The sequence below is a fragment of the Salmo salar genome, chromosome ssa04 (genome assembly GCF_905237065.1).
Source record: "Salmo salar chromosome ssa04, Ssal_v3.1, whole genome shotgun sequence".
Taxonomy (NCBI): Eukaryota; Metazoa; Chordata; class Actinopteri; order Salmoniformes; family Salmonidae; genus Salmo; species Salmo salar.
Window position 1 is genome coordinate 19,502,058 of NC_059445.1, and position 26,562 is coordinate 19,528,619.

At 41.6% G+C, this 26,562-nt stretch overlaps 2 protein-coding genes across 4 annotated transcripts in view; both read left to right on the forward strand.

The window, feature by feature from the left end:
* LOC106602418 (zinc finger protein 500-like) overlaps positions 1-12,296 on the forward strand; it is a 133,216-nt gene extending 120,920 nt beyond the window's left edge. The window contains exons 6-7 of one of the 2 annotated variants that reach the window (XM_045717548.1): positions 9,075-9,196; positions 10,707-12,296. In XM_045717548.1, the coding sequence (XP_045573504.1) occupies positions 9,075-9,196; positions 10,707-11,522 (938 nt within the window). In that variant the 3' untranslated portion in view covers positions 11,523-12,296. Of the gene's footprint in view, positions 1-9,074; positions 10,457-10,706 lie in introns of those variants that run through there. The other variant, XM_045717547.1, reaches the window with a different exon arrangement.
* Positions 1-26,562, forward strand: part of LOC106602512 (zinc finger protein 69 homolog) — a 506,109-nt gene that overhangs the window by 190,970 nt on the left and 288,577 nt on the right. The window lies entirely within an intron of this gene.

Genomic DNA, 26,562 nt, shown 5'->3' on the forward strand with positions numbered 1-26,562 from the left:
CTCTCATTATCTGTCTGGAAGTAGCTAGCCAATGTTAGCTTGGGCGCTTGACTGCCGTTGTGAGGTCAGAACGTTTGGATCAACCCTACTCATCGGCCAGAGCGTCCAGTGTGAGCTCTGAACGCTAAACGCTATGAATTTACGAATGGACAATCTGACAGCACAGTTGCAGTCACCAACGCTCTGGATAACACAGCAGCCTAACGAGCTCTGCTAGGGCGAGTAATGTTCAGTGAGCCGTTCTCTCACTTAGATGTCTGGAAGTAGCTAGCAAGTTAGTACAGAACACTCGGATCAACCTTTAAAGCTTAAGAGTGTGTGAACGGTGCTGAATGGGTGTAGACAAAGGGCTCTCCATTAGTAGTACCAAAACATTCAAAGCCACTTTCTCAAAAGTGAGTTTACAAGTCGTGGAAATTTAGTACCGAGCGAGACTTTGTCATTGCTTCAAACAATCTTTATTTAATATCGATTAATTATTGCAATAATGAAACCGTCAACACAACAGCTGTTGGGCTGAGAGCCTAACTGAAAATGAACTGATTATATAGTACCTAAAAATACTTAGTCAGACTGGTTCCAACTCCGTTAAGGCACCTTGGTTATATACACAGGATGGTGTTTTACCCACAACCCAGCTTAGTTTCCCAGATGCCAGGAAGATGAGACATTATCTATTACTCTATTTCATAAAACAACCATTTGGTGCATAAACATAAGATAACATTTTGGAGCGGCAGGTAGCCTAGTGGTTAGAGCATTGGGCCAGTAACCAAAAGGTTGCTGGATCGAATCCCCAAGCTGACAAGGTCAAAATCTGTAGTTCTGCCCCTAAACCTAGACTTGGCGCTCCGGTACCGCTTGCCGTGCAGTAGCAGAGAGAACAGCCTATGACTAGGATGACTGGAGTCTGACAATTTTTAGGGCCTTCCTCTGACACCGCCTGGTATAGAGGTCCTGGATGGCAGGTCGGAGGCCGAGCAGTTGCCATACCAGGCAGTGATGCAACCCGTCAGGATGCTCTCGATGGTGCAGCTGTAAAATCTTTTGAGGATCTGAGGACCCATGCTAAATCTTTTCAGTCTCCTGAGGGGGAATAGGTTTTGTCGTCCCTCTTCACGACTGTCTTGGTGTGCTTGGACCATATTAGTTTTTTGTTGATGTGGATGCCAAGGAACTTGAAGCTCTCAACCTGCTCCACTACAGCCCCGTCAATGAGAATGGGGGCGTGCTCAGTCCTCCTTTTCCTGTAGTCCACAATCATCTCCTTTGTCTTGATCACGTTGAGGGAGAGGTTGATGTCCTTGCACCACAAAGTCAGGTCTCTGACCTTCTCCCTATAGGCTGTCTCATCGTTGTTGGTGATCAGGCCTACCATTGTTGTGTCATCAGCGAACTTAATGATGGTGTTGGAGTCGTGCAGTCATGAGTGAACAGGGAGAGGGCAGTGTGGAGTGCAATAGCGATTGCATCATCTGTGGATCTGTTGGTGCAGTATGCAAATTGGAGTGGGTCTACGGTTTCTGGGATAATAGTGTTGATATGAGCCATGACCAGCCTTTCAAAGCATTTCATGGCTACAGATGTGAGTGCTACGGATCGGTAGTCATTTAGCCAGGTTACCTTAGTGTTCTTGGGCATAAGGGACTATGGTGGTCTGCTTGAAACATGTTTGGTTTACAGACTCAGACAGGGAGAGGTTTAAAATTATTTCAGCAGAGTACCCAGCCAGAAATAATCAGACACCCATTTTTCAAGCTAGCATATAATGTCACAAAAACCCAGAAGACAGCTAAATGCAGCACTAACCTTTGATGATCTTCATCAGATGACACACCTAGGACATTATGTTATACAATACATGCATGTTTTGTTCAATCAAGTTCATATTTATATCAAAAACCAGCTTTTTACATTAGCATGTGACGTTCAGAACTAGCATACCCCCCCGCAAACTTCCGGTGAATTTACTAAATTACTCACGATAAACGTTCACAAAAAGCATAACAATTATTTTAAGAATTATAGATACAGAACTCCTCTATGCACTCGATATGTCCGATTTTAAAATAGCTTTTCGGTGAAAGCACATTTTGCAATATTCTCAGTAGATAGCCCGGCATCACAGGGCTAGCTATTTAGACACCCAGCAAGTTTAGCACTCAAAGTCAGATTTACTATAAGAAAAATGTTATTACCTTTGGTGTTCTTCGTCAGAATGCACTCCCAGGACTTCTACTTCAATAACAAATGTTGGTTTGGTCCCAAGTAATCCATAGTTATCCAAATAGCGGCGTTTTGTCTGTGCGTTCAAGACACTATCCGAAAGGGTAAATAAGGGTTACGAGCATGGCGCATTTCGTGACAAAAAAAATTCGAAATATTCCATTACCGTACTTCGAAGCATGTCAACCGCTGTTTAAAATCCATTTTTATGCCATTTTTCTCGTAAAAAAGCGATAATATTCAGACCGGGAATCTGCATTTAGGTAAACAGACGAAAGAAAATAAAGCACGGGGTCGACTCGTGCACGCGCCTAAGCCCATAGTACTTTGATTGGCCACTTGCCAAAAGCGATAATGTGTTTCAGCCAGAGGCTGCCTCGATATCGTTCAGCTTTTTCCCGGGCTCTGAGAGCCTATGGGAGCCGTAGGAAGTGTCACGTTAGAGCAAAGATCCTCAGTCTTCAATAAAAAGAGCCCAGATGAACAACAACTTGTCAGACAGGCCACTTCCCATATAGAATCCTCTCAGGCCTGCCATATGAGTTCTGTTATACTCAGACACCATTCAAACCGTTTTAGAAACTTTAGGGTGTTTTCTATCCAAAGGCAATAATTATATGCATATTCTAGTTACTGGGCAGGAGTAGTAACCAGATTAAATCGGGTACGTTTTTTATCCGGCCGTGTCAATACTGCCCCCTAGCCCTAACAGGTTAAGCTCTTTATCTACTTCCCTTGAGTCAGATGAACTGGTGTATACCATTATGTCTCTGCGTCTAGTATGTAGGGAGTTAGAGGTCATTTTGCAAGCCAGTGCTAACTAGCTCAGCTTAAACACTGGAAGTATTTGGGTACAGCAAGCATGCTAGGGGTACCCAAAGACTTCCATTCTTTGACCTAAACTAGTTAGCATTGGCTCTGCAAATGACCTCAAACTGCCTGCATACTAGACGCAGAGACATAATGGTATACACCAGTTCATCTGACTCAAGGGAAGTAGATAAGGGCTTCATTTCCAAAATCCCGAACTATCCTTTTAAATAGTGTAAAGTAAGCAAATCACCTAACATGTTTGCATAGTACTCATAGCAATCCCTCATTGCCCAATCAGAAGATGTTCATATCAGATTTCTTGATCCAACATCCTCTCACTCTGTATCTCTTACAGTCAGTAGACATGGATGGGAAGCCTGATCTGCTGCTGGTCAAAGAGGAGACAATAGAAGATGGACCAGAGAGCATTGATCTGCTGAGTGAACTAAAGATGGGGGAGCAAGGTAAGGGAGACATAGATATACTTCAATGGGAATAGTGATGCATCTACATAAAATGAAATCAATAAAACTGAGTATACCAAACATTAGGAACACCTTCCTAATATTGAGTTGCACCCACCCCACACGTTTACCCTCAGAACTGCCTCAGTTCATCAGGGTATGGACTCCACAAGGTGTCAAAATCATTCCACAGGGATGCTGTCCCACAGTTGTGTCAAGTTGGCTCGATGTCCTTTGGGTGGTGGACCATTGTTTATACACAGAAAACTGTTCAGGGTGAAAAAAAAGCAGCGTTGCAGTTTGACACAAACCGTTGAAAGGCACTTAAATTTTTTGCCTTGCCCATTCACCCTCTGAATGGCACGCCACAGGCCGGCTCATAGCCTCTGGCAAAAATGAGGGGACATGAACAGGTATAGGCCAATCAAAAGGTTCTTTATTGTAAAACAAAAAACTATTAACTTTAAACAAAGAAAAAGGAGGTGTGGAAATGTCATAATGTAGGGTTTATGTAAGGTGCATGGATGCATGAATCTGTGTTTGTGAACATGACTGAGTGGAAACTAAGTAAACCTACAAAGGAACAACCAAAACAGGATCATACCTGGAGGAGCAGGGAGAGAGAGAGTGGTTAGTGGAGCAGTTTAATACCGTGAGCCCAGGTGGCTCCAATCACGCCAGCTCCAATCACTAACGACCCTGCTCTGCCGGTAGGAGGAACCACCCCTGCACTGCAGAGGAGCCGTGACCCCCCCCTCCTTAAAATGAGGGTCCCCCCCTCATTCCAAATTACGACCCAACATATTTAAAACATTCCAAAATTCCCCCCCAGTCCCAGCTCCTAGCAGCAGCCCCATGTCCCCTAGCTGACTGTCCATCCTCAAACTCAGCAGCCCTGGTACCTGGGGAGCAATTTAAGAGAAAAGAGGCGCAGACAGACCCACAGGGGTCAGCAGAGAGAAAATACAAACTAGGCTAAAGGAGCACAGGACAGAGCATCAGCAATGATATTATCCTTACCACTAAGGTAAGTAATATTGAGGTTGAATGGTTGCAAGAACAAAGCCCAACACATCAGGCACTGGTTGGGATTTTGCAGGGACTTCAGAAAAATAAGTGGGTTGTGGTCAGTGACTACATTTAAAGGGGTTAAACCAGAACCAACATAGACTTCGAAGTGCTGTAAAACACCAATGAGACCTAAAGCCTCCTTTTCAATTACAGAATAGTTTTGCTGATACTTATTACATTTCCGGGAAAAGAAACTGACTGGACACTCAACATTGTCATCATTTTCCTGGAGAAGCACAGCCCCAGCACCGATTTGACTGGCATCTACCTGCAATTTGAAAGGTTTCTCAATTTGGTGCTGGCAGCATGGGTGCCAAACACAAAAGAGCCTTAACTGCATCAAATGCCTCTTGACACTGGGTGGACCAGATGAAGGCCAAGGCTGAATTTAACAGGTTGTCAGGGGGGACACTACTACCGAAACGTTTACAGAAAGCACGGTAGTACCCCACCATTCCCAGGAAGCGCATCAGTTCTTTCTTTGTGGAGGGCTGTGGGAACTGCTTCACAGCCTGAACCTTGGCTTCCACGGGACAGACAACACCCTGACCAACAACCTTGCCTAGGTATGTGACAGTAGCTTTGGCAAACTCACACTTTTCCAAAGTGATAGTCAACCTGGCCCACACCTGTCTTTCAAACAGGGCTTGCACTCTCCAGACATACTCCTCCCACGAGTCTGAGTAGACGACCACGTCGTCCAATTGCAGTCTCTTCTCCTGAGATACACAATAAAATCTGTTTGATAGGCTTAGCATCTCCGATGTCTATGTCATGCGCAATTAAATGGGTTTTCGATAGAGTGTCAGAAAACAAGGGTAGCTTCTAATAAGAGCTACCAATTCATCATGTTTCTGAGTCTAAATGATCTACCAAAACCAAGGATTTGTAAAGTCTGGGAGTTTTTCAACCAACCTTGTAAGACCTCATCCGAAACCCTAACTACCTCCTCTTCTCCCCCCTCCACAAAGTTAAAGCCTCAAGATGCTGTGACTGGAGCAGCAGTCAACGCTGACCTCACCGCTGGAGTGCCTTCCACTTTGCTTAGATCACAGGAGTGATAACATTTTAACAGGTTCACATGGCTTACAACCTGGTTTGGCTTGCACGCTGACACGTATGACAAGTTTTAATAAACTGAGCTACATCCCGCTAAAAGTGGCCAGAAAAAAATAACGGAGTATGCGATCATAAGTTTTACGAACACCCATATGACCTGCCACATCACCATGTGAAGTTTGCAACACTTTATTTCGCAAAGTAGTAGGTACAACTATTTGAAAGACTGGTTCTCCTAGACCCTGATCATAGTGTGGAACGCATTTCATAACCAACAGCCCATCAAGAAGAAAATAACACTGAGCACTATTCCTCACCACTGAATCAGGAACAACTTTCTCAAATTGATCAGCCAAGGTAGTATCAGCCTTTTGCTCAGCCATCAATGAATCTCTAGAACTAGTCAACTGTTTTGTCTGGAGTTTGACTGGCAACTCAAGACTTTCTGGCTTACTCTCAACCTTATTACGAGAGGCAGCGCAGGTAACAGCACAAACTGGAAATACCTCAGGAGACAGTCGCGATCTGAAGATACCCTTGCTGGGGACACTGAAGGTTGCTTCATACAGATGTTTAGTTTGCCATCTGCCCACACCTTACTACCTGCCAAGTCATTCCCCAGAATCATGTGGACTCCCTCTACTGGCAACTGGGGTCTAACCCCAACATCTACATCACCCTCTACCAGACCACATTTTAGGCTAACTTCGTGTAAAGGAGAAGATAATGGAACTAAACCCATACCACATCTGCCAGTATCAGACTCCTTAGAGAATGGAAAAACAGATTCCAGAATAAAATAATCTAAAGCTCCAGTGTCTCTTAAGATCTTGATTGAAACATTTTGGTTGCCATCTAGCAGGGACACTACACCATCTGAAATAAAGGCTGGAAAATCAGTGGGAAGACAGAATCAAACTCAACTAGTGGCTGAAAAAGCTCACCCTGGTGGTCAGAGGCTGAAACAGGAGCTGCCAACACAACAGGTTTAACTTGACCTGACTTTTTTGACTTTGGAAGAAAGATCATCCTCTACCTATGTCCTTCAACTAAACAGTAGTGACAGGTATTAGCATTAACTGGTGCTTTAAGTCCCAGACCTAAACTTCTGCTGAGGCTTTTGGAAAGAAGCTCCAAAAAAAATGGACCTACTATTCCTAGAAGTAAAGTTATTTTTATGGTACATGTCACTGTTTGACTCAAAATGGCTTTTATGTGTTAGCCTGTACTCATCTTCAAGGACTGCTGCATCACTTGGAGACTTAATTTTACATTCATATATGTAGCAACCTGGTCACACAATTTAACTGTTCTAACAATCAAATTAGACAGACCCTCAAAAGTACTAACTTCAGAAGCAGTACACCAACGATTAAATGCAGAAGTCAAATCACGAACAAACTCAGAATAGATTGGTGAATCTAACTTTTCCTGTAACGAAAACGTTGACTATATGCCTCTGGCACAAGTTCGTAAACCTTCAGAACTGCTGATTTAACTTTAGCATACACTTCACTGTCAGCTACACTCAGTGCTGCAAAAGCCTCACGTGCTTTACCTGTAAGTACACATTGCAACAACATAGTCATGTCCAAATCTGACCAAGCTCTAGCTTCCACAATACGCTCAAATAAAGCAAAGTAAGTATCTGGATCTGACTCATCAAATTTAGGCAACAAACAAAGATTCTGTGAAACAAACTGTGGCAATTATTTTGGTCTATCTCCAACTGCATTTGCAACAGCTCCCGCTGCTGCTCAAAAGTTAATGAAGGACTACTGGGAACTTGTACCCTCACTACTAGCAGACTGACCCCGAAAAACACCCATTTCCTTAAGACCCTGCTTTAATTTAGCTTTAACAGTCAACAATCTCAATCTGATAATGTTCAGCAATTTCAATTAACTGCTCCTTAGTACACAACTCTAAAGCTACCTCTGAAGGAGCTTGAACAAAACCACTCAGAATGGAAGACATTTTTCTCAACCAATACAACTATTACAAATGCTCCCCAAAAAATACACAACTCACCTGCTGTTAGTCTGGGTTCAAGGACAGGAGCCACACCCCACTATCCTCCAAAAACAACTAACTGGCCCTGGTCTTCGTGCAGTCACATGTGGTGGGGTTTCATGCACACAAAACCAGTGGAGTGGAAAAGACAACCAGAAACTGGCGGCTCCCCCATAACCACGGAGGTCCTCCCGAGCCGATGAAGGGGAAAAAGGAAAACTCTACCCACGTTCACTGCCACCTAAAACAAACACCACGAGCCTCCTATTGACACTCGCTGATAAGCCTGAACAGGAGAGGACTCCCACTTGAACAAAAACCCAGAAAAACCCAGAGTGAATTGTTAACCAAGTTTAGCTACCAAGCTAACTGAACCAAAAGAACACATGGCTCTCAACGCTCTCCAACCATATTGGCCCAACCAAAACATGCCCTCAAACCAAAAAAAAATTGGCAATCTGAACTAGACTAACCCAAGTTAACTATAAAATAGTCAAATAAGCCAAATTACAAATAAACAAACGTATCAATAATAAAGCAAAGACAATCGCGACAACACCTAAACCTACTATGACAAAATGTTAAAGTAAACAAATACTAAAGTAAGACTAAAGTACAATTAACTTACGGACGAGCCCCGACTTGTCACAGGCCGGCTCATAGCCTGTGGCAAAAATGAGGGGACATGAACAACAGGTATAGGCCAATCAAAAGGTTCTTTATTGTAAAAGAAAAAACTAACTTTAAAGAAAGAAAAAGGAATGAGGTGTGGAAATGTCATAATGTAGGGTGTATGTAAGGTGCATGAATCTGTGTGTGAACATAACTGAGTGGAAACTAAGTAAACCTACAAAGGAACAAACAAAACAGGATCCTACCTGGAGGAGCAGGGAGAGAGAGAGAGTGGTTAGTGGAGCAGTTTAATACCGTGAGCCCAGGTGGCTCCAATCACGCCAGCTCCAATCACTAACGACCCTGCTCTGCCTGCAGGAGGAACCGCCCCTGCACTGCAGAGGAGCCGTGACACACACATACACAATCCATGTCTCAATTGTCTCAAGGCTTAAAAACCTTTATTTAACCTGTCTCCTCCCCTTCGTTTACAATGATTGAAGTGGATTTAACAAGTGACATCAATAAGGGATCATAGTTTTCACCTGGTCAGTCTGTCATGAAAAGAGCAGGTGTTCTTAATGTTTGTATACTCAGTGTATGTTTATAACTCAAATAAAATGTATTTATATAGCCCTTCTTACATCAGCTGATATATCAAAGTGCTGTACAGAAACCCAGCCTAAAACCACAAACAGCAAGCATTGCGGGTGTAGAAGCACATAATGTATAAACTTGATGATTTATTTGACTCAAACTCCATATGTAGAGTTCTCTGCATGTTTGTAAAGTCTATTTTGTAACCTTTTCCTGCAGGTGATTGGCTGGAGGATAACAGAGGAGACTGGGTGGCCATCTTGGATACCCAGACTGCTGCAGCCAAGGGCCCAGGGGACAACATCACTGAGCAGGCCAGGACCAGAGGCGAGATAGTGGAGGTCAGTGGATGGGACAGCGTCCTCAACTCTGGGCTGGGGAACAACACTGTTAACCACAACCAGAAACAGACAGTCGAATACAAAACAACATCCAAACTTAGTCTCCATGACAACAGACTGGATGAAACCAGGACGAGGCGTAGATTTGGTCTGCAGGGACAGGGAGGTGTCCATATGAGAACAGACACAGACTCGGCTAGTGATGCTCCGTCCTGCTACTATAGTTGTGATTCAGAGACACTGATGGCGCCTCAGGTTAACCCCCTAACAGATGCTGCCTTCAGCCTGCCTTCTATAGGATCTATCAACTGGAACATGGACCCTGCGACAACACAGACACTCCCTGGCCTTCATCCTCCTCACACTCTTCTGTTAAACCAGACCTCAGATAATGCCAGTGCCTCAACACTAAATGGCTACACAAGACCATTGACAAATGACCGTAGTAGAGACAGAATCAGTAAAGGTGGCAGCGCAAAAGAGAAGCGCTTCCAGTGTTCGTTCTGTAGGAAAGCCTTCAGTTTCCCGAAACAGGTGGAGATCCACCAGAGGATGCACACGGGGGAGAAACCATTCGGCTGCCACCTGTGCCGGGCCAGTTTTTCTCAATCGTCCAGCCTGAATAGGCACCAGAGAGTCCATACAGGGGAGAAACCCTATAGCTGCCCCCAGTGTGAGAAGAGGTTCTCCCGCCAGCACCAGCTGAAGGTGCACCTGAAGGTCCACACGGGAGAGAGGCCATTTGCCTGTACGCACTGCGGGAAGAGGTTCTTAGAGAGAAGCTACCTCAGGATACACCAGCAGAAAATGCACATGGCCCATGTATAGTGACATGTAATGTAGTAGTAGTTTGTTTGTATTGCGTATAGTGACATGTAATGTAGTTAATTATATTGTTTTTATATGTAGTGTGGAACTAGATGAGGTGAACTGAGGAAATCATGAGTATGATGAGGCAGAGTAGATGATATGGTGATGGTTGGTGTGATGGTGTCTGTAAAAATGCTTCACTGATGAGTGACAACCTTGTCCTGTTGTTTGATCTGGTGTTTTATAATGAGTGCCTTAATTCATGTTTACTTTACATAAAGTAGTGAAGATGTGTGTAATGTAATGTTGAACCTTTTCCAAAGTATTCTAGTTACCATAGTGAGAAGTTATTCTACTTGTCAAGTATCATTTTGTGTAATAAAAGTACTGTACTTCACGTTATGTGAGTGTATGACCATCTTGTTGAAATTAAATACAAAATTGACTCTGTTCTGACTGACTTGGTTATTTTTGTATCATTTCAGGGACTGAGTTTCCCTTGTCACAGTCGAACCAACACATATGGACATTATTTATAATGAACTCCAATGGCTCCATATTTTTGGGTACTTGAATCACAGTGTTAGAGATGGGCTTAACTGTGGCTAACGTTTGATAATATCATGTCATGTTTCTGTTTGTACAGCAAAGAATTACTTCTATAAACCTGTATATTATCTTCTGTACAATGTGTTTACAGTCTGCCGTCCGTGAGGACCTGCTGATAACTGGTGTTCCTGGCGGGAGAGACCGGACCCTTGAGGCGGCTGGTCACAAACCCTGGCACCGGATCAGAACCCTGGATCCGGAGCCGTCGCTCTTCCTTCCCGAGTCGCAACTAGGACCGAACCACGAGGGACAGAGACTCCACCACCACACAAAACACAACCAGTGGACAGGTGGACTGAACAACCTCAGTCCTGGTGGTCATCAGAGAGACGGAGGCTCCAGTCAGGGACCCAGTCTGCAGTCCAGACCCTTCTCTTTACAGTCTCAGTGCAGGGATGGAGCAGGGCCTGGGGCTGATAGAGATAGACCCTCCTGTTCCTATGATACAAACACCACAGTATCCATGATGAACAGAGCAGGTCAACCTGGGCTTCAGCCTTCACAGAGAATGGTGGGAGATCCCCCTGGGCCTGGGTCTAGCCTTCCTCAGCTGCTTCATAGTTACCCCACGAATACAGACAGGGTCAGTATGGGCAGTCACCACAACAGGTACCTAGCCTATAACACAGCACACAATCCCAACAACAGCCAAAGAATGGCTCCATGTCATGGAGGGCTCTCTGGTGTCATTGGGTCAAAACGTGGGAGCCCGAGCATTGGGACGGATGCCGACAAGCCATACGCCTGCCCTACGTGTGGGAAGCGATTCGCTAAGGCGAAATATGTGAAGCAGCACCAGACCGTTCACACCAAGGACAACTTCAAGTGCAAACTATGTTACAAGAGCTTCTCCTTCCTAAGTAGCCTTATCAGACATAGGAATGTCCACAACAGGGAGAAATCATAGCTTGAGATGTATACGAGTGATGTCTGGGAACTCGTTTTTTATTTTGATCCCTCAGTTGAGCATCTGGATATGCTCACACTCTCACATGATACAGACTTGTTTGGTGTGCTGGCATAGCCAAAACACTGTCATGTTATTGAAGAGTAAGACTATATTTCCCCTCTGAATGTGTTTTTTCTTATGTTCTATTCATAAAATACTTTTTTATAACATCTTTATAACAAGTCAGGTGAGATGAGACGACCCTGAGGTCATGCTTTCATTGGGGAAGAGGTCCAAAGACAACCCCTTACTGTGTCCCTTTGCCCTATTGCCCTCCCATGGCACTGGGTAGTAGGTAGGAGTTCTCCTTAATCAGATATTTTTAGTCTCTCATATCTGTTATGGCTGTAGCAAACATTGCCACTCAATAATTGACTTAGACACTGTTGGCAATATTTATACTGATGTACGTCAAAACATTCTCAAGTCAAGTCCCACTTAACTGTTTCTGTTAAGCTTGTGAACTCTGGAGTTTTTCTTATCTATCATCTGTGGTATGAGATCTTTACAAACAGTCCTTGACCTCAAGCTATTTGCAGTAAATGGCCTGAAGGCTCCAGGTCTTGTGATGACGGGTGAAATATTAAACATGAACGAATGTAACCCTGTACTTGATATTACAGACTGACTGTTCTCTACAAAATGGAGTACATCATTTTAACCCTTTGTTAAATTGTCATTTGAAACAGGCTTGTGTAAAAACCTGTTTTAAGAGAGAGAGTAAAAATAGGCTAGAACAAGTATAGTTTAATATTTACCTTACTGATGTGATGTTGATGGAATAAAGTAATTCCATGATTTTCTACTCTATTCTTTCTAACACACTGTTCTTTCTAAAGATAACAATAACAAGGCTATATGCAGGGGGTAAATAAACGGAAGTAAAAAGTAACACAATAAAATAAGGCTATATACTGGGGGTACCGGTACCGAGTCAATGTGCAGGGGTACAGGTTAGTCAAGGTAATTGAGGTAATATACACATGTAGGTAGGGGTAGGTAGTGAGTAGGTAGTGTAGGTAGTGACTATGCATAGATAATACACAGCGAGTAGCAGCAGCGTAAAAAAGGGGGTCAATGCAAATAGTCCGGCTAGCCATTTGATTAACTGTTCAGCTTGCGGGTAGAAGCTGTTCGGGAGCCTTTTGGACCTAGACATGGTGCTGACAATTTTTAGGGCCTTCCTCTGACACCGCCCGGTATAGAGATCCTGGATGGCAGGAAGCTTGGCCCTAGTGAAATATTCCTAAACATGCTTCATGTTTGTAACAATGCACTAAAGTAATACTGCAAAAAATGTGACAAAGCAATTAACTTTTTGTCCTGAATACAAAGTCTTGTTTGGGGCAAATACAACACATTCCTAAGTACCACTCTCCCTATTTTCAAGCATAGTGGTGGCTGCATCATGTTATGGGTATGCTTGTAATCGTTATGGACTGGGGGGGTTCAGGATAAAAAATAAATGGAATGGAGCTAAGCAGAGGCAAAATCCTAAGTGGAGATACTAGCCTGACAGAATGCTCTCGATGGCGAATTTCTAAGGGGCCAAGTCAAATTTCTTCAGCCTCCTGAGGTTGAGAGGCACTACTTCTTCACCACGCTGTCAGTGTGGAGGGACCATTTCAGCTCCTCAGTGATGTGCACGCCGAGGAACTTGAGCCTCTCCATTGCGGCCCCCCTCTGGAAGCAGTGAGAAGAGTAGAAGGAGCAAGTGGAGTTGAAGAAGAAATGGTAATTGAAAATCTGCTCCAGAGCACTCAGGACCTCAGACTGGGGCAAAGTTTCAACTTCCAACAGGACAACAACCCTAAGCACGCAGCCAAGACAACGTAGGAGTGGCTTCAGGACAAGTCTCTGAATGTCCTTGAGTGTCCCAGCCAGAGCCCGGACTTGAACCCAATCTAACATCTCTAGAGAGATCTGAAAATAGATGTGCAGTAACGCTCTCCATCCAACCTGACAGAGTTTGAGAGGATCTGCAGAGAGGAATGGGAGAAACTCCCTAAAAACAGGTGTGCCAAGCTTGTAGCGTCATACCCAAGAAGACTCGAGGCTGTAGTTGCTGCCAAAGGTGCTTTAACAAAGTACTGTGTAAAGGGTCTGAATAAACTCAGCAAAAAAAGAAACGTCCTCACTGTCAACTGTGTTTATTTTCCGCAAACTTAACATGTGTAAATATTTGTATGAAAATAAGACTCCACAACTAAGACAGAAACTGAACAAGTTCCACAGACATGTGACTAACAGAAATGGAATAACGTGTCCCTGAACAAAGGGGGAGGTCAACATCAAAAGTAACAGTATCTGGTGTGGCCACCGGCTGCATTAAGTATTGCAGTGCATATCCTCCTCATGGACTGCACCATATTTGCCAGTTCTTGCTGTGAGATGTTACCTCACTCTTCCACCAAGGCACCTGCAAATTCCCGTACATTTCTGGGGGGAATGGCCCTAGCCCTCACCCTCCGATCCAACAGGTCCCAGACGTGCTCAATGGGATTGAGATCCGGGCTCTTCGCTGGCCATGGCAGAAGACTGATATTCCTGTCTTGCAGGAAATCCCGCACAGAACGAGCAGTCCTACAAGTCCTCCGTCCAGCCTCTCTCAGCCTATTGCGGACAGTCTGAGCACTGATGTGCGTTCCTTGTGTAACTCTGGCAGTTGTTGTTGCCATCCTGTACCTGTCCCGCAGGTGTGATGTTCAGTTGTACCAATCCTGTGCATGTGTTGTTACACGGTCTGCCACTGCGAGGACGATCAGCTGTCCGTCCTGCCACATCTGCCGTCCTCATGCCTCCTTGCAGCATGCCCAAGGCACGTTCACACAGATGAGCAGGGACCCTGGGCATCTTTCTTCTGTTGTTTTTCAGAGTCAGTAGAAAGGCCTCTTTAGTGTCCTAAGTTTTCATAACTTTGACCTTAATTGCCTACCGTCTGTAAGCTGTTAGTGTCTTAACGACCATTCCACAGGTGCTTGTTCATTAATTGTTTATGGTTCATTGAACAAGCATGGGAAACAGTGTTTAAACCCTTTACAATGAAGCTATGTGAAGTTATTTGGATTTTTACGAATTATCTTTGGGTCCTGGGTCCTGATAAAGGGACGTTTCTTTTTTTGTTGAGTGTACTTGTGTAAATTTGGTATTTCAGTTTTACATTTTTTATAAATTTGCAAAAATGTCTAAACCTGTTTTTGCTTTGTCATTATGGGGTATTGTGTGTAGATTGATTTGGGGGGGAAACCGATTTAATCAATTTTAGAATTAGGCTGTAAGGTAACAAAATGTGGAAAAAGTCAAGGGGTCTGAATACTTTCTGAATGCACTATATTACATGTGAAACGGGTGAACTTTGTAGCATTTTTTGCAATGGTCATGAACTGCACAGCACAATGCTTTTTTGGGACTCAGTGAGTTTACAGCCGAAGCATTGTAAGAAATCCTGTCAAAGGGATATGAATGAAGGACTGGGATGTTTTTTTTTTTTGTCTATTTTGTATCTAGTTGTTTTTTGCTGTCGACTTGACTTCCTGTGACCCTGGCACTTAGTTGATAGATGTTATCTAGTTTACGCTAGTTGCTAACAATCGCTAACTGTGTGTTTTTTTTTTACACTCAAATAGCCTACTAAACTCGTAGACGACAACTATGCTGTCTTTTGTTTGGAAATAACTCAAAGCCAGAAAGAACGGGATTGCAGAAGAAACTACAGCTACTGGAACTGAAGATGGCACGAGAGTGCGCAGATCGACCCATACGGCGCCGTATGGGGGGAAAAGTTAGGACGATTCTAATGGCCTGTGACTGACAGGAGCCCTAAAAAATTATTAGAACATTAGGTTAAAAATGGAAAAAAAATGACCTATCATTAATATAATATTTTATTTGCAATGCACTAATAAAACTAACGGTTTCTTTTCTTGTTTTTGTCAAAAAGTAAACATCCAGAGAGCCTCTGTATGAAAAAAGAAAATGATTAAATCCTTTTCAATGATAAGAATTCAAACACTAATTATTTTTCCACAATGATCATTATATGAAACAAAAACAGCCTATAGTCTGTATTGGATGCTGGATAGTTTGAAGCAGAGTGACTCAGTCTGTATAAGTGACAGCCAATATTAAAATAATACCTTCAGGGCTTCAGGTCATTTGCACACACTGTACATAGATTTTCTATTTTTTTCTATTTTTCTTTTCTGTTACTGACTGTACGTTTGATTATGTGTAACACTGTGTTGTTGTTTTTGTTGCACTGCTTTCCTTCATCTTGGCCAGGTCGCAGTTGTTAATGAGAACTTGTTCTCAACTGGCCTTCCTGGTTAAATAAAGGTGAAATAAAAAAATAAAAAATAAAAATAGCCAAGGTATGTCTCCATGGCTTTGAAGCAGACTGAAATATGGTCGTTTACTGACATCTAGTGGTGGTAATACGCAACTGCTGGTAATTTGGGTCCATGTTCTGCAAGATTCAGTGCAGTTTCATTTTTTCCATGATGCATGCAGTTAATTTAAATCAACAAAATGGAAGTAACTGAAATTTTGGTTGATGTTATTACAAATGGTATTATATTATAGGATATATTATCATATGTGTCATGTACACTCTACAGAGCCAGGATCCTCTTCAAGTGATGCAGTTTTGTCAGGGAGAAGTGTGGAAGTGAAGGAAGAGGTGAAAGACTGTGCCGGGAGTACCAATACAGATGATGAGGATGGAGCAAATGAGAGCAGGTGCACAGAAAGAGACAGACAAAGTGAGGATGTTGAAAAACAAGCTGATCAGTGACTTTGCTAGCAAGAAGGCTCTAGCAAGAAGGCTCGGCTATGGATATTGGACCACTACACCCGATGCCCAAAGGCTGAGATCAAGATATAAGAGAATACAGTAGATGGCATGTGTCCGAAAGTGATTGATGACCTATTTTATGTGTCACGTGGTTATGCCCATTTATGTACATCCTGTCCGGATGTTCTCATGCTATAGATGGAGTGCTTATATAACCTGATAGTGCAGCTGTTTTGGGTAAAGCATGTGTTTGCAATAAAGCTGTCCTGGTGATTGCTGTGTAGTGACCTTGTTGAGCTCTGGAATGTGTTTGAACATTTGAAAGAGTTGGGAAATGTTTTAGTGAACTTATGGCTCTGCTGTTTAGGGATCTTGTATATGAAACAGTAATTTCCGGGGTAGGTATGCCTGAGTATAAGTAAGAGCTGTGAACACTATGAGCGACAAGAAACCTCAAGAGAGATAAACCACCGAAGACTCTAAAGAAGAAATAAAACATGGCTCCTAGACCAATGGGTATTGTGTCCTTCATGCCATGAACACAATGACAAATCCATCGAAGCCATTCTTTGTGATGCACCTGATTGTTTTAATGGTGTGACGGACATGTGGAGTACATTTTCCAACCGGGCGATTCAACGGTGAAGATTATCACAAACAGCTGCCTCAGCACCCTTTTTCAACCAAAAACGGTGACTTTTTCTCCTACGTTGCGGATGAGAGAATGGCTTAAGATGAGACTTGCTCTATGTCAGTTCGAACAGGCCCTGAGTGGAACATCCCTGCCTGGGTACGCATTGGAAGAGGAAGTCTGCGGGCGAGAAGATTTGAAAGCCATAAGAATCTCTTTAGCTTTAGGTGGGGAGATTATTATTTTAAAAAAATTTACATTTTAGTCATTTAGCAGACGCTCTTATCCAGAGCGACTTACAGTAGTGAATGCATACATTTCATACATTTTTTTTTTTTTTTAAATATATAAAAAAATAATATATATATATATATATATATATATATATATATATATATATATATATATATATATATATATATATATATATATGTAAGTCCTTGAAATGATGAAACAAGTGGAAAATCTTTTCCAACATCGTGAACATTTACGAACATTTACGGAGATGAGTCCTTCTGTCCTCAGGACATAACTTGGGGCTAAAGGCAAGAAGGTTGACCTATCATGGAAAAGAAAACATACAAAACCTAGACGGTAGTATTGTTCAATAATAACGTGTAATATGTATGCATTTTGGTACTAAATGAATGAAATATCAGGCTGTTTCTGTCCCTCAAAGGTTGTGTGTGTGTGTGCGTCAGTGTGCGTGTGCATGTTTGTGTGTGTGGAAGGTCTTTGAAACAACTGTCTGAAAACAGTGGGGGTCCTGTGATGCCTGAGGAGCTCATAACCTTTGTCACCCCCCTCGGGGTGTGAACATGTGGGTGTGGCAGGGCGTTAGGTTACAAGCAGAGAAACTTGCTGAGAACATTATTTTCTAAGAAAGGAATTAAAGAACAATTATAACTGTAAACATTTAATAGATATTAAAGTGTAGTATTGGGAAATAATATGTATGATTTATATAACTGTTTAGTAAAAATACAAATAAAATCCGGCATATTTTTAATATTGCATAGTGCACTTTTTAATAAATGTAACATGTTTAAAGGTCTGTACAGTAGGCATTTCGATGGAAAATAAAAGGGTTTTACAATGTAATTTAACTTCAATGAATGACAGCTCTTCCTCGGGCCATATGTCTCTGTCTTTCTTACAACAAAACAATTATACATGTAAACATTTAAGGGGTATTAAAGTGTAGTATTGTGTGATAATAATATATATGTTTAATATACCTTTTTAGTAATAAAAAAAACAGCTATAGTTTAATATTGCATGGTACACTTTTTAATAATAGTAATATGTTTAAAGGTCTGTACAGTAGGCATTGCGGGATTAACATTTTGAAAGAAAATATTATATTTAAAAAGAAAATTGTATCTTACCTTTAATGAAGGAAAGCTCTATGTCTCTCTCCCTGTCTCGCCAATCTGTTTCTCTCTACACACGAGCCAAGGGTTCCTCCAAAAGACTTATCCATATCCATATGTAGGGTCAGCAAAAGAAAATGTCAGAAAACCGTTTTTATGTGTTCTCAGAATATGTCCTGGTGTGGTTGTCGCAGTCAATCAGGCCATTCTCTTAAACAAAGAGGCTACCTATCCATACAACCTATAAAAAGAGAGTCCATACATTTTTCTCAGTTAGGACACAGACGACCATAGGACTGCTGACAGAACAATCTCAAGAGACTCCGTAAATCCTTATCACCCATGGAGCATTTTGAAAGCGAATTGAAATTACAATATAATGAATTCTTTTGATATCTAACGATGCAGGTTTATAAATATGTTTATATTGTATATTATAAATTACTGTTTTTAATAAGGTATTATATATATATATACACACATATATATATATATATATATATATATTGAATGAGAGGAGGGGTTATTGATAAATGTTTAATTTATTTGTTAAACGAGAATGGACTAGGGACTACATAGGTATTCATCCCAAAATGTTTTGGATAAAACATATATCAGACTGTTAAATTGCCATCACAAACTACACTGAGACCCAATCACTGGACACTTTAAGTAAAAATGTATATCTTTTTATAAATATATTTTAATATTATTTGAAACATCTATGCGATACCCTACATTTACCCAGGTGTTACCCGCAATAATTGATTTGGATCATCAACCATCAGAAGTTATCATGAAAGAAGACGATGATTTTGAGGACCAACATACCGCAGCTGTATCTTTACTCAGTCCCACACCATCAAGATATTTTAGACGTGAGTCAAAAATAAAATGCATAATAATCTTTATACAATAAGCATTAAACAAATCGTGTACACTATTTTAAAAACCTAATCTTGTGTTTACAGCTGACAGCCCCCAAACAACAGTACCCAAAGCATTATCGGCTCTACCATTGAATGACATCGAGGGAATTGAAAACGACGATATTCTACCGTTCTGTAAGGCCGGCTTTGACAAAACTCAAAACAGCCCAAGAATCGAAGATTTGTCACACATATACACGCCTCCAAGCACCCCTAGGCATTCAGTATATAATCGGGTGCCTACACCATATCGTAGTCCTGCACGGCTCCCCAAACACGTAGTATATATATTTTATTTTTAATACACTATTTTGTATATATTTTTCTTTCAGACTCCTCCAAGGCCTATACAAACATAGAAGACCCAATACAGCAAGAGGAGGAAGAGAACGATGATGACATACTGAGTAAAACATCTAAACAGGTTCATACATTCAATGCTGTTAATGTCAATGATGCTAAGGTCAACGATGGGGATGATGAAGGGTTGAGCTATGATGAGGATGATGTGATGTTGCATGATGCGGCTAATCAGCTTGATACAATCAATTCTGAGGTAGAGCCTATACTGATTGAAGATGGCATCAATGAGGACACTGATCATGATATAGATCTTTGAGATAGGTTTCTCACAGCCTTTTACAGGGCTCTAAAAGCCAGAAAGGTCCAGCCACACAAACGTATGGTTGCTTTATTAAGACGGCAGTACAGCCAAAACCTAGCCTTCTGGAAGAAAACCATGCCAAGCTTGATAAGCATCAATCTGATTAATAAACGCCAAAACAAACGATAAAAGCCGTACGTAACATGGATACTTCTAGAATACCCCAAGAACTTATCTCCTTAATTAACCAAATTAACAAGAGCACCCCTCCTTCAACACCACACAACAACCCTCAACTCCTCTTTTAAATCATGCAAATGACACATTATCACAGGTCCCACCAGAACTTAGCTCCTTAATTAACCAAATTAACGAGCTAAGCCCTCTTTCAACAACACCCCCCACACATCAAGACATGGCACCTACAACCCCTGCAGGCTATGAAGACAATGAGCAACCCCACGATGATTTTGATGAATGGGAAAATTGTGTAATAAATCAGATGGGGGCGGTATTGATAGAAGTGTCTGTGTTTTGTACCGCAATAAAATTAACAATACAGAGATTTGTCCGTTTTTTTATTTCACATGTATGAATCAGAGCCATGATTATGCTGTTTTTTATGTGATGATTTTGGATAATCTAGGAGAACTTTTAGAACGGGCTACAGATTTTGCAGAAACTCGTGATGTGTGGTGATACTGTGTTTTGCATACTATCTCTTGTTTTACCTAATGGCGAAGCAGATCTTGAACAATTTATAGCCCTGCTGGAACGTCTTGTTCAATCTAATTTATCTATCATAGCTGATAGGACCTTAGAACTTGTTATACAAATAGTCCGCCAACCCATAGCCGGAGGTGGACAAAGAAGGAAACTTGATAGTCTCATGCAATCAGAATTCATAAAAAATAAGCAGGCCTATCTCATAAACGTTAACAATCCTGGTAATCAGTTATGCTTTGCAATAGGCCTATCACATTTACTCAACACTGGATGTACTGATCTAGAAGCTTTACAAAAGGCTAGTGACCTCCAAAAGGATGTAGGCCTATCACATATACTCAACCCTGGATGTACTGATCTAGAAGTTTTATAAAAGGCTAGTGACCTCCAAAAGGATGTAGGTCTATGTATACATGAGCCTATGGCTTTCTCTGACATAGTCAAATTTGCTTAACATCAAGATTGTGGTTTTGTACCATAGTAGAGCTAATTCAGCTTTCTTGAAATTCCAGAACAACCCTCAACCTCATCCTCGTATTCTGTACTTTTATGTGCAAAACAACCATTTTTATGGTATTACCGACATCAGAGCTTTCTTAGGAGCACCATATGTGTGTCCATCATGTCATTCAGGCTACACCCGACGGGGGTGCACTCGCCGTTATAACTAAGCCCTTACACCTAACACCATGTGAGGATTGTCATCGTACATGTCGTTCCTCCTACTGCTACAAAAAAAAAAAAATTTTTTAAACATGGCACCCCAAGGCATGTAAATCTGTAAGCAGTTGTGACATTAACAAGAAATGTCCAAAATGCCATTGTAATTACAACCTTAAAATAGACAACCCCCAACCTCACGTATGTGGTATCATACACTGCACGATCTGTAAAGGGGCTTTGAAAAGCAGAGACACTGAAGTGGTTCAAGAAGTGGAACATGAGTTCTATATTCAGCCCTTGGCTGAAGATGAACATTCAGAGAAATATGTGTTTTATGACTTTGAGAGTAATCAGCAATCAGGGGTTCATCTGCCTATTTTTGTATCTACCATGACTTTCAAGGGTGAAATGTGGTCGGCAGAGGGCCCCAATTGTGCACTACTCTTACTAAAACATTTCAGAAAACCCCAGTACAAAAACTTCACTTTTGTAGCTCACAATTCTAGAGCCTATGATTCCTATCTTCTTTTGAACCCCTTGATACAACAAGGCGTTGCACCCAGTGTCATAGCCCAAGGTAGTACAATCTTGTGTTTTGTAGACCCAGCCTTCAACCAGAGATACATTGACAGTTTACGTTTCTTACCCATGAGATTGGCTCCAATGCCAGAGGCCTTGGGTTTTGAAAACTCGGTGAAAGGTTGGTTTCCTAATTTCTTCACATCTGAGGAGAATCTACAACATATTGGAGCTTATACCAGTCCCGAAATGTACGGCTGTGATCAAATGCCTCCCAAAGAGCGAGAGAGATTCATGACATGGTATGAGACTGTATGTCATAATACCTTTGATTTCCATAAAGAGATGGAATTATACTGTGACAAGGATGTGGTTATACTGCGTGAAGGATGCTTCAGATTCAGAGAAGAGGTAATCAAAGATGCCTGCATTGACCCCTTGACTTGTACAACTATTGCATCGGCATGCATGGAAACCTATCGTACACACTTTTTAACTCCAGCCTATATAGCTATTCCATCGCCTGACAACTACCGCCGACAATTCAAGTCATACTCTAGCGGCTCCATTCAATGGTTGGAGTACTTGTCCCAGGCTAAAAACATTTTTATTCAACATGCTTTGAATAAAGGGGAAAAAAAGATTGGACCCTACCATGTAGATGGTCACACACATATTGACGGTGCTGAGACAGTGTATGAGTACAACGGTTGTTTCTTCCACGGTTGTAAATCTTGCTTTGTGCCCCAGGCCATGTGTGTCTTAACCCAAAATACTTTTGTGGATATGTACCAGGAGTTCCAAGACAAATTGGAATCTTTACAGGTTGCTTATGGGGTGAAAGTGACAGTGATGTGGGAGCACGAGTGGACAGAACTCAAAAAGTCTGATCCTCATGTTCGATCTTTCCTTCCCACCTTTGACATACTGGAACCCATGGAAACTCGCAAGGCCTTGTTTGGGGGTCATACCAATTCTTTGACATTAAGGTATATAGTGCAACCTGATCAGAAAATTGGATATGTAGATTTTACTTCCCTTTATCCTCATGTAATGAGTTCCTCGTTATCCAATAGGGCATCCTGAAATTATTCACTGTGACTTTGACTTACCACAAAACTATTCTGGTCTGATAAATGAAACTGTTTACCCTCCCCGGGGCTTGTTTCTGCCAGTGTTGCCTTACAAGGACTCAAGGAAAACTTTTCTTTCCCCTTTGTCGCACCTGCAGTGAAAACAACCACCAGGAAAAGCCTTGTGATCAATCAGATCAAGAAAGTGCCTTGACCGGTGTATGGGTCACCGTTGAATTCTCTAAGGCTATAGAGAAGGGGTATTGTGTGGCCAAATTTTTGAAGTGTGGAACTTTCCCAGGAAATCAGACACTCTTTTTAAAGAGTACATCAAGACCTTCTTGAGATGCAAGCAAATGGCTTCAGGGTATCCTGCATCAGTCACTGATCAAGACAGCAAAGACAGATACATTCAGGACTATCATGAAAAAGAAGGCATACGTCTTGACCCTGACAGAATAGAGGTCAACAAAACCAAAAGAAATATACCAAAATTATTTCTGAATTCGCTTTGGGGCAAAATGGCCCAGAGAAGCAATATGTTAACAACATCTATCATTAAAGGTACCGAAGTTTTTTCAGACCAATATAACATTTCACATTTTTTGTTGTTGAGTCAAGACATAGCTCTGGTGCTATGGAGACGTAACAAGAAGTGGGTTCTACCCCCGGGTAATGTAAATGTGTTTCTTGCAGCATTTACCACGGCCTATGGGCGACTTGAACTATACACCCTCATGGAGCAGCTGCAGAGGTGGGTTCTTTACCATGACACAGACTCTGTGGTCTATGTATCAAACCTGGTGATTGGAACCCCGCTCTTAGCAACTATCTGGGTGGTTTAACAAGTGAACTCGAAGATGGTGACCATATCATAGAATGGACAACTTGTGGCCCCAAAAGCAATGCTTTTAGGACTAAAAACAATCACATGGTGTTGAAAGCCAAAGGCGTGACACAAAACTATGAAAATGCCCCGCGTGTAAACTTGGAATCAATCGCATGCTTAGTCGAGGGTTTTATAAATGACCGAAATAGTGTATTAGAAATTTTGAACTCCTACAAAAAGATTGTTAGGGATAAAAAGGGGTTCCATCTACGTAATGCCCCACTTACTAAAAGATTCCGGGTAGTCTACGACCCTAGAGACAAACTACAAATAAACATTCTAGCTCAGCAGATGTACCCTGGACGGAAATCCTACTTTATGGAAAGCTATGAGGATGCTACTAAAGCACCATTTTCTTATTTAATCGTGGATTTGAAATCAAATACTCCAGAACACCTGAGGCTCAGAACAGGATTGTTTCCGTGGGAGTGGCCGACAGTTTACATTCTGAAAAAGTAAAAAAACAAAATGTATATATATAATTCTCTGCGTTTAAAAAGAAAACCTACCACTCTTGAGACCCCTAGTTGGGGCTACCCATGAAGAACGTAAGGCCATCTTGGGTCAATGTTCTTCAGATATTATCACTATGTGAGATTGCTTGAATCTTCTCAAAGGACGCATTCCACTCACCCTACATTTTTTAAAAAAGAGACAAAAGACAGCGATCAAACTCTTTGCCAATAAAAGGGCAAGTCTTCAAAAGAAAAGACATACCATACAACAGTCTGGGTTTTCTTCTACCTTTACTAAGTATAGCCGTGCCCTTCATCACCTGCCTTATTGCTGCCCGATGTGGGGGTTGAACACAGAGTATGATGGCCAATAAAATGTACTTAGTGCCTCAACAAGAGTTGGATAGACTTAAACAACAATTACACGGTCCTGAAAATATCAGACAAACAGCGGAAAATGATTTGGATATGGCCATGAAGGATATTTTGAACAGAAAAGGGTTGAATCCCTATGATGAGGTCTAAAAATACACAAACCTCTTGCAAAGGTATTTGGCCTAGGTAAAACAAGGCGAGAGAGAGACCAACCATTTATCGCTTTCCCGACCGGAACCCTTAAAGGATGAAGAGCATAGAGAGAGCCATGCCCCTGTAATGCCTGGACCAGAGATCTTACAGGTTGAAGATCAAATGCATGTTGAAGATAATGTTATGCATGACATGTTGACACATGTTCCAGCACTTAACAGGAAAAATGTTAGATACATTGAATTCCTATCAGACCTTGTAGTCATGGCAGATAATACTCACATTTTTGGTGACTTTAATATTCATATGGAAAAGTCCACAGACCCACTCCAAAAGGCTTTCGGAGCCATCATCGACTCAGTGGGTTTTGTCCAACATGTCTCCGGACCTACTCACTACCACAGTCATACTCTGGACCTAGTTTTGTTCCGTGGAGTAAATGTTGTGGATCTTAATGTTTTTCCTCATAATCCTGGACAAGCGGACCACCATTTTATTACGTTTTCAATCGCAACAAATAATCTGCTCAGACCCCAACCAAGGATCATCAAAATTCATGCTATAAATTCTCGGACAACCCAAAGATTCCGTGATGCCCTTCCAGACTCCCTCTGCCTACCCAAGGACGTCAGAGTACAAAAATCAGTTAACCACCTAACTGAGGAACTCAATTTATCCTTGCACAATACCCTAGATGCAGTCGCACCCCTAAAAACCAAAAACGTTTGTCATAAAAAACTAGCTCCCTGGAATACAGAAAATACCTGAGCTCTGAAGCAAGCTTCCAGAAAATTGGAACGGAAATGGCGCCACACCAAACTGGAAGTCTTCCGACTAGCTTGGAAAGACAGTACCGTGCAGTATCAAAGAGCCCTCACTGCTGCTCGATCATCCTATTTTTCAAACTTCATTGACGAAAATAAGAACAATCCTAAATTTATTTTTGATACTGTCGCAAAGCTAACTAAAAAGCAGCATTCCCCAAGAGAGGATGACTTTCACTTCAATTGTGATAAATTCATGAACTTCTTTGAGGAAAATATCATGATCATTAGAAAGCAAATTATGGACTCCTCTTTAACCTATTGAGGACCGACGTTCCGCTAGCGGAACCCTGTTCCGGCCGCGGAACCCCTAGCCAACAGCCAATGGCATCGCACAGCGCAAAATACAAAACCAACTAAAATACCACAATTCAATTTTCTCAAACAATCAACTATTTTACACCATTTTAAAGATAAGACTCTCGTTAATCTAACCACATTGTCCGATTTCAAAAAGGCTTTACAGCAAAAGCAAAACATTAGATTATGTTAGGAGAGTACATAGACACAAATAATCACATAGCCATTTTCCAAGCAAGCATATATGTCACATAAACCCAAACCACAGCTAAATGCAGCACTAACCTTTGATGATCTTCATCAGATGACACTCCAAGGACATTATGTTATACAATACATGCATGTTTTGTTCAATCAAGTTCATATTTATATAAAAAAAAAACAGCTTTTTACATTAGCATGTGATGTTCAGAACTAGCATACCCACCGCAAACTTCCGGTGAATTTACTAAATTACTCATGATAAACATTCACAAAATACATAACAATTATTTTAAGAATTATAGATACAGACCTCCTTTATGCAATCGCGTTGTCAGATTTTAAAATAGCTTTTCGGCGAAAGCACATTTTGCAATATTCTGAGTAGATAGCTCGGCCATCACAGGCTAGCTAATTTGACACCCACGAAGTTTGGTGCTCACTAAACTCAGAATTACTATAAGAAAAATTGGATTACCTTTGCTGTTCTT